The 9,517-nt window shown below is 39.1% G+C and overlaps 2 protein-coding genes across 2 annotated transcripts; one reads left to right on the top strand and one right to left on the bottom strand.

Moving 5' to 3' along the window:
* The first annotated feature begins 319 nt into the window (after nucleotides 1-319).
* On the top strand, nucleotides 320-2,591 carry LOC117416133 (early growth response protein 2b-like). The gene is made up of 2 exons (XM_034027196.3): nucleotides 320-701; nucleotides 1,301-2,591. Exons 1-2 carry the CDS (start codon nucleotides 527-529, stop codon nucleotides 2,422-2,424), a joined length of 1,299 nt encoding a protein of 432 aa, XP_033883087.1. The 5' UTR covers nucleotides 320-526; the 3' UTR covers nucleotides 2,425-2,591.
* A 4,756-nt stretch (nucleotides 2,592-7,347) lies between these two features.
* Nucleotides 7,348-8,935, bottom strand: LOC117415303 (2-aminoethanethiol dioxygenase-like). The gene has a single exon (XM_034025448.3). The coding sequence runs from the start codon at nucleotides 8,630-8,632 to the stop codon at nucleotides 7,877-7,879; it is 756 nt and encodes a 251-aa protein (XP_033881339.3). The 5' UTR covers nucleotides 8,633-8,935; the 3' UTR covers nucleotides 7,348-7,876.
* Nucleotides 8,936-9,517: the final 582 nt, after the last annotated feature.

Raw genomic sequence — 9,517 nt, 5'->3', positions numbered from 1 at the left:
CGAACGAAACATTCAGAAATAAAGGTTGTTCAAATATAGGAAATGCTTTAGTTGAATACACTACTAAAACCTGATGTCGACGTAATAAAAAAATAAAGTTTGACGTCGGGTTTTTAGCTATCGTATTACAAGCTCTCACTCGGGGGTTCTCCATTGAATAGTATTCATTTTGGTGTCGTCACAAAGCCATCAGGAGCCCGCCCAGCCCAACCTTCTTTAATCTATGCAATCCTTATTTGGTAAGTGACGTCGGGGGCATTCAAAGGCTCTCCATAAATACATAGTACTGTACCACTCACACAGCCACTGAGATTTGCCATTGATTAAACAGATCTGCAGTTGGAAGCATCTTTACACTACAGCATCAACTGTGCTTTGCTAGAATTGGTTTATCTCTATGACAGCTAATCTAAGATAACGGGCTTCTTGCGGAGTGAAGAAAGATAAGGCGGTACATATAAAATAAACCACTTTTTTGTATTTGCTCGCTCACTATAAGTTGTGAAAAGCTGACACAGGCTAAACGATGACAGCCAAAACTGTGGAGAAAGCCCCAGTAACTCTTGGTGGTTTTGTGCACCAGTTACCTGAAAGCATCTACACAGTAGATGACATCGCCACGACTTTGCCAGCATCGGTGGCAATCTTTCCTAATCCTGATTTAGGAGGGCATTTCGACCACGTTAGCGGAGTGCCAGGAGGTAAGCATTGCCTGTATAAACTTTAAATCTGTGTAATGATATTAAGGGTAAGGCATCTCTGAGTTTCGTAGGAAAGGTGTTGATTGTGCATGTAAAACAGATTGCATTTGGATGTCAGTGTCAGCAAGTGTTTTAGTCATTACCGTATTGTACAGTAGACTACTGGAAGTGTATTCTCATTGTAAAACGTCAGTGTGCAGCGTTAGACAATTAGTTATGTGCGCATTAGTTACAGCTTTATACAATATATTTATAGTTAGGATAGTACATGAATGCCATGTTGCCAACAGTGTATACACCGATGTCTATAGACTAGGCTATATAATGGAGATAAACCGCGTTGGTTACAGGTTGCCATTATATCATAAAAATGCTCTGGTCTTGCACGCGTAGGATATGTTTACAACCGTTACAATAATATTATCAAAGTCCTACACGAAGCATCTTGTCAGATCGTATGTTTTGCATTGAAGATGCTTTGCGCGTATATGGATGTGCTGCGGTTGCCGCCTCTGCAGGTGTATCACTAAAAAGAAAAAAAGAAAATAAAAAAGTGTAATAACTTAACAAATGTATTTTTTTTCATTATGTGTTCACAGATGGTATGATCAACGTTGACATGAGCACAGATAGAAGGTCTCTCGACTTGTCTTCTTACTCCAGCAGTTTCACACAGCCTTCACCTCGCAATCAGACTTTCACATACATGGGCAAGTTCTCGATTGACTCTCAGTACCCAGGTGCCAACTGGAACTCAGAAAGCGTCATTAACATTGTGAGCGCCGGGATCCTGGGCGTGACCCAGCCGCCCTCGTCATCTTCATCACCGGCCTCCTCCATCTCTCCTAACCCCTACTCCAGCACCTTGAGCTGCACTATGGCTCAGAACCAGCCTGAAATGGAGCACATCTATTCGCCTCCCCCTCCTTACTCTGGCTGTGGAGACATCTACCAAGACGCATCGTCCTTTCTGTCCTCGTCTACCTGCCACATATCCTACCCCCCGCCGTGTTACTCTTCACCAAAACCGTCCACTGACAGCGCTCACATGTTCAACATTATCCCGGATTATTCCAGCCTATTCCAGCCACAATGCCAACGGGATATCCATTCAGTACCTGACCGCAAGCCATTCGCCTGCCCACTGGAGTCTATGAGAGTGCCGCCACCTCTCACTCCCCTCAACACTATTCGGAATTTTACACTGGGGGGGCCAGCTGTTGATGGACCCAGACTACCTATCGCTTACAGCCCCCAGAATTTACCTCTGAGACCAATCCTGCGTCCGAGGAAGTACCCTAACCGCCCGAGCAAGACCCCTGTGCACGAGCGTCCCTACCCGTGCCCGGCAGAGGGATGCGACAGGAGGTTCTCCCGTTCTGATGAGCTCACCAGGCACATCCGAATTCACACCGGTCACAAACCATTTCAGTGCCGCATCTGTATGAGGAACTTCAGCCGAAGCGACCACCTCACCACCCATATCCGTACCCACACAGGAGAGAAACCGTTCGCCTGCGATTTCTGCGGAAGGAAATTCGCGAGGAGTGACGAAAGAAAGAGGCACACCAAAATTCACCTCAGGCAAAAGGAAAGAAAATCTTCCTCGGCAGCGTCAACGATCTCAGCAGTTTCAAACACGGACATACCTGTCAGTATTAGCACATCTACCGGTAATATTTGCTCGACAGGCAACAGTATGTGTCCTTCTAGGACAATATAAACACATCGTATTATAAACACTATAAGAAAGTATAATATTAATAGAAAACATACTAAAACCGAAAGTACTTGAATGGTTTTGAAGAGATGTTGCCAAGCTGAATCATTGCCCTTTTCAGATATACACTTTGCGCTTGAACGAACTATCAACCCATCACTGCGGTATATGCGTACCATATATATATATATATATATATATATATATATATATATATATATATATATATATATATATATATATATATATATATATATATATATATATATATATATATGCACTTTGTCTGCACGCATTCATAATCTTACCGAAGTTTCAAAGCAGACAGAATTGACTGATACGCACTTTCGATATGTTGTTTAAGTATTTTTTTTAAACTTGAAAGATTGGGAGGTTTGCTTGAAGTTTTTTTTTTTCAATTAAAGATGTATGAAAAGAAATGCACATTTCTGCTTTTTACCTTTTTAGTGTTTTCATAATCCGAACAAAAACTAGTTTGCTTTTATACTGGCTTTCCAATTTATCAGCACTGACTGCAATATGGAGGGTATAAAATAATAGCTAATATAATATAATTTGCAATAATTGTGAATAAAATGTACTAAGTTATTAAGAAAAAAAAAAAAAAAAAAAAAAAGTAAAATGTATGCGTTTGATGTTAACATGCTTATTGATTGCTCCGCTTCTGCGCGGTGCCTTGTTTTGCGATGCCCTGATAATTGTCAGCTTCTTGTAGCCAATAGTGTCAGGTACGTTTTCAACCAAGCTGTACAATACCCAACCCATTTAATATCGTTTTTCTTAGAATTATATATTTTTGTATGTATTTGTTTTGTGTCTTATTCTTTAAAAAGTGTTACATTTGTATTAAAGACTTAAGACAGAGAATGTAAATATACTTTATAACTCATACCGACCTGACGTTTGTTCGCTCTGCTTGTTTAATACGACTGAAAATACTGTATTTGGAAAAAAAAAAAAAACAGAAAAAAGAACGATGGCCAGTAGTCAGCTGGCCTCTTATGATATGTGTTGTTTTACTGTCATTTTAAAATAAATAAATAAATATATGATTTTGAACAACACTTTATGTCTTTTGTATGCATTATTATTACGCCATGTAAAGAAGAGAAGGGATGGAAAACAAGAACAGTCTACAGACGCAAAAGTTAAAAATAAAGCTATGCGCTACTGGGGATTTCCCAAAGAAAAGTAATACTGAAGCCTATCAATTAATCTCATGACTCATTCATTCAAATTCCATTTCTGAAAGACCAAGGAAAGAACAAGTCCTCTGCCTCCACATTCAAGACATGTTTTGGTATTTTGAGTTGCAAATAACCAGTTAGAATCCAGGGTGTTTTTTTTATTTTTAATGCAGGGGCTCTGTATTCGGTAAGCATGCGCTCCTTCCAGAGTTGTTTACAGTATTCTATATTAAATGTTTCAGTGAAATACACTGAGTGGGGCAGTTAAACTGACCAGACAATACAATTAACAAAATGAGTAGTAAAAATAGCGTTATAAGATCTACACTGCAGTGCTACAGAAATACCATTGGTGATGGTCTTACTCATGGGAAAATATACCAGGGGTAACAGTGGCTTTTACCTTTAGTGATGAACTTCGTATACAAGAAACGTAATACCTTCTCCTTTGACACATTTCATGCTTTACCGTCTGTGTCTATTTACACACATGCTGTGTGTAATTGATGTGTACAAAATAAATGTGTCTGTGTGTCCAGCAGTGGTGTATGGTATGGCCATAATATTTACAAGACTTGAGATAACACCATCACTTAATAAGATTGATACAGTAACTCAACCCCAACTCTAAAATCCATCTTATTAGTTAATAGGAAACCAAGAAAATTATAGACTAACGTATAGTGGTGAAAATAAGGGCACGCCTCCTATATTCTGGGCTACTAACGTTCTATTAGTTTAAGGGAAGGTGATTTCTGATTTCATGTCTGTTGGTGTTCCTTATTGATAGTAATACATCAAAACATATTTACACAAAGGCAGGGAGAGAAACTAAGACCATGTGAACTTGGTAAGATAAGCTGGATGCAGCACTATAAAATTTAGTGAACTGTCCAGGTTTAGCTTATTGTAGAAACAATAATACAGCCTAATACTCCCATGCAAGAACCATGTCCCCCAAAGTAGTTCAACACCACAGTGGCTTAGAAAATTTTTCACAACAACATCAAACTTTCCAAGTACATTTCTGTAACGCATTGCAACCCCCCACCCACATCAAAAATACACCAAGGCGATATTTCTTCGCCTTTTATATTCACTGTCCTGTTATCTGAACAGATGCTGTCTGGAAGGGCTGATTCATAAATTTATTCTTATTCAAGAATTCTAAAAGAAACGTAGATACTCTCTGGAAAAAAAACAAAAAAACAAGAGAGATTCTTTGAGGTTCAGCCATGGGATGTTGCTGTACCCAAAGAATACAAGGGGTTCTATACCTGAAGATTACAAATAAACTATCTTTTGCACTATCTATTTAGAATCATTATAAAGATGGTGTGTTTTAGCATTGTCATACAACCACTGTTCTCAAAGTGAAGTCAATCTTCCTTTCACCCGCTGAACCAGACCAGTGGATGTTAACAAGCTACTGAACTCTGGAGGCAGGCAGCCTGAGGTTCCGGGAGTCTGAGGCACATACTAGTGCAGTGCTCCCAGTGGGTCCTCAGTCAAGAATGGCCACTTGGAGAGTGGGATTCAAACCACAATCCAGTGACGCAGCATTCACTCCAAACTGCGGGGAAACCTGGGTGACATTTAAAGAATACATCATTCTTCACAGGGCTAACGATGTGGTTTATAGAGTGCTTACCAAAGCTTTAAATCCATGTTCTTCCTTCTTATTAGATTTTTAAAATTGTATTATTGGTCCCCCTCTTATTGCACTGAGAATATTTAGATTCTTAACTGTTTTTTAATGTTATTTCAGGATACGCGAATAATTCAAATACAATGTTATCGATAATCTGATGCTGTATGGCATATGAGCTGATTGTAGTTTGTTTAGGTATTATACAGTTGCAAACTTTCTTTGAAATATCTGCATATTCCAAATTGAATAAAAAACAAAGTTAGAAGCCAGCGATCTACAACAGAAGAAAATGGGGGACCAGTAATAATGTACAATTACTAATGAGTGGTAAAAAAAAAAATATAGATTTTACAATCCTGAACCTACTCAGAACTAATATGGGTTCGAAAAAACAATTCTCCAGAATTATCACCACATATAACCCAGAACAAAAGTACACACTGAATGTAGCAACCATGAAGTGCTGAAGGGCAGCTGAGGGTTAAACAAATACAACTGTCTGCAATACCAGATGAATAGAACTTGCACATTTTAAAAGATTTGGAAAAGAGCAAACTACAGCCACTTGCAGGGCATTGAACTGAAGGCCAAAGTCAGAATTTAGAAGGAAACCAAATTCCCAGCCACTTAGAAATATACTTCATATACTACATGGTAGTTATAAAGTCACATTAGTGACTTTATGCAGCTGTTGTGGGAAACAAATCACAGATCAGTTAAACTTGGCAAGCAGAGGCAAGAAATCCATCCATCCATCCATTATCATTAACCGCTTACTCCTTTACAGGGTCGCGGTGAGCCGGAGTCTAACCCGGCATACACAGGGCGCAAGGAGAGACTACACCCTGGACGGGACGCCAGTCCATTGCAGGGCACCACACACACACACACATACTCACTCACTCAGAGGGCAATTTAGAGTGTTAATCCTGCATTTCACTTGTATGTAGCTGTTCCTTCACAGAAGCAAAAATAGTCTTTATAACCTGCAGCAAAACAGTTGGATATCTGGTCAGAAACATAAGTGTTTACCGTGTGAAAGTGACTCTAATTTGAACACTATGAGAAATATTTTGGAGTTTTTGAAGCAAAAATAAAATATTATAAAACTAGCAATTGAGGGCTTTAGTGCAATCTCAGGGTAGTTTGGTTCATTTTGGAGGTTAAAGTGCAAGTTGGACCACTTAAAATATTGAGTACCTTCTTGCTTGTTGTATAATGTTTTCACTTTAAAATAAGGGTCCCATGTATCATTAAACTGAGAAAGCTGAAACTATGGTTCAGAAATACACCTACTACCAACAGCTATGGCTGTAAACTGATACATCTCCTTGAAGACACAACAATGTTATTTGGCAGGTGATCCTACCTGGAAACAGAGCCTTCACTTGTTTCAACCACAAATTAATAAATTAATGTTCCACTAAATGTCACTGAATTTTACCCTTCATTAATGAGCATTCTAGTCTTAGAATGCAGTCCTGCACTTGCCTTGTGTTGACGTTACCTGCATATTATGATATGTATTGTAATTTTCTAAACCCACTTTTCTAAAATGATTTTTTTCGCTCCACATTGTAAAATAGTGTCTGTTGTGGGTATTGTTTTCAAAATTCTGCTTTTGGATATTTCAGTGAATTCTACCATTAAACAGTAGGGACAGGTTTGCTGGCAGACAATATCATCAGTCTGGTTCTCAGGTTAGGGGGCGTGTGGTAGGAGGCAGGGAGCAATAATGTATATATTGATTGAGCTTTGCATTATACAAACCTTTAATGTGGCTTAAATTTAAACCCTTTAAAAGGATCAAGAGACCTTCAGGAAGGTAAGAATTAAAAGAAATCCGATAAAAATGGCTCCAAATAGTTGGGGGAAAACATGGAGATCTGCATAGTAAAGACAAAGGTACTCGATTACTTAGTTTGAAAGGGTTGACCAATAGAATATGTTTGAAATTCTTTCCCCAGCACTTAAACAATACTTTATGAAACAACTGAAAACAAAGATGACATAATTTAAAACCAGAACCTATTACAAATACAAATAAATGTATTATGACTGCTAGGCTATAGCGTGCAGACTTTATTGTAGTTGCTCACACTAATAAAACAAAACAGGTAATCTCTCTCTCTCTCTCTCTCTATATATATATATATATATATAATCTATATATCTATATAAACATATTAATTACCAATAAATTAAATGCAGCTTAAGGCTATAAGATTTGCAATTTCACACTTTGAAGTTAACTGTGGTAAATTGTTTGGAAAGCATTGTACTGTATTAGGTGTTTAACTATTAACAATAGAACGAGCAAGTCATGTGATATAATTAATACACTATAGCTTTCATGTAGGTGCTTGAAAAGGGAGTTTTCACGACAGACAAACTGTTACGCAGGGTAATACTTGAAACATATCGATGAATTTTCCTGGAATAAAACCAGCGAGTGCATCTTACGTCGCTAGGTCCTGAGAATCCTCGTTTCAATCCAGTAGATAAATTCGTATTATAGTTACTTTTATTAAACTCCGTTTGGAAAATTTTGATATAGTACAGTTTATTTTGTATTAACCCTTTCTTTTCTGTTTAATTAAAGAGTAACTTGTGGGCCCGGGTAGGGCTCTGCGCCACACCAAAAATCAGTGGGCTGTGGAATTTCTAGTAGCCACATTTCTTTCTGCTCTCCTGTCTCCAATTTCACGTCTCTGTTTTCCAGAACCTTGTAATAGTGGCAGTCTCTGCCGTCATCTTGGTCATACGGGGGTGCCAAGATGTCCAGAAAAGCAGCAGGTCCGTCCACGGCATTAATCTGATGCAGGTTGTCTTTTTTGGGAGTCAAAATGCAAGGCCCGCTGTGCTGTGTGTATTCCCCCACAGACCGGAGTATAGACCTCCTCAGGCCGTTCTTTTGATAGGATTGCACAGGCGGGTTAAACTGCGCCTCACTGGCGGCATCAGGCGGGTTATCCAACTTGTCAAAGCAACTGATGCTGACTTTCCCGTAGAGAACCTTGAGCATGCCGTTCATCTCGGGGTGGTCGTGTAGAGGGATTGAACTCCCGCCTTTTAGCAGAAAGACCCCCATGCTGAATGCACCAGTCTCGCAGATATGCATGTAGGTGACGGGAGGGTTATGAGGGACAGAGATAGGCGAGGGGTCGAGCTTCCTGGGTGCAATGTTGAGATCTTCCGCCCGGATCTCGTGCAGAAGGTTCCTGAGTTGTGTGTGGTTCTCCAAAAAACCCTTGCTGTTCTCTCCGATCGGGGGCGAACCGCAGTTTTTGAAAGTTGTCCGGGCTTGCCTGGCAATTTTCTGGATCAGAGAGGCCATATTCTCCCGAGGCATTATTATTATTATTATTATTATTATTGGTGCTCTCGTTCTGGCACAGCCGCACACGCGCAGCTGCTGCACGTTAAACAGATTAAAAAAACAAAAAACTACTAAAAATATGCCTCTGTTGAAACCAAAATAGAATCCGTTCGCAATATATAAATCAACAATAAACCATAACTTTAAAAATAGTTGTTTTTACGTTTTCAAAATACAGTTCCCATTTGTCCCCCACCCATTCATGGAACTGTAATCCACACGTCTGCCGTTGCGAGTACAGACCGCGCCTGCGCAAGTACACTGTTGCATTCTGGGGTTTGACGTTTTTCTTTTAAAGGTAGAGTCTCAATAATTACATAATTTTCCAAGATGGGTCAAGTCATTTTCGCACATTTTGCTTCCGAACTCATATGGTGTTGCTTGTTGTCTTTACCGTCTTTACATCTTTGAAAAAACAGCACCGAAGAAGATTTGTGATAGATAGATTTATTTTTCCAAAAACTACAGTACCCATAATGATATATGACTTCCTAGAGTACGCGAGGGCATGACAAGAGGGTTGTTGACCTATTTATTTATGACATCACATTTCACAAGTTCAAGTAGGTATGTTTTGGAGAAGTTTGCGTGGAGGTGGTATCTCTATTATAGGGAAATGGAAAAATGACGAATGGGTTAAGTTTGTGTCAGAATGAACTGTGAAATTAGGAAACTTAACTGTCATTACTTTTCCTTTTGGAACTCAATGCAGTTGTAATGCAGACTAACCGTACTGTACAGAACTATATATGTCCATAACTGGTGTGTAATGGACAAAGGTCCTATATAAATTAAATATGAAAGGGTTGCTAAATGTACAGTACGTCAGCAGCAAGCTTTAAAATATATCCTACTTCT

The sequence above is a fragment of the Acipenser ruthenus genome, chromosome 7, assembly GCF_902713425.1.
Source record: "Acipenser ruthenus chromosome 7, fAciRut3.2 maternal haplotype, whole genome shotgun sequence".
Taxonomy (NCBI): Eukaryota; Metazoa; Chordata; class Actinopteri; order Acipenseriformes; family Acipenseridae; genus Acipenser; species Acipenser ruthenus.
The sequence above is the reverse complement of the archived record's forward strand: the minus strand, read 5'-3'. Positions and strand labels throughout refer to the sequence as shown.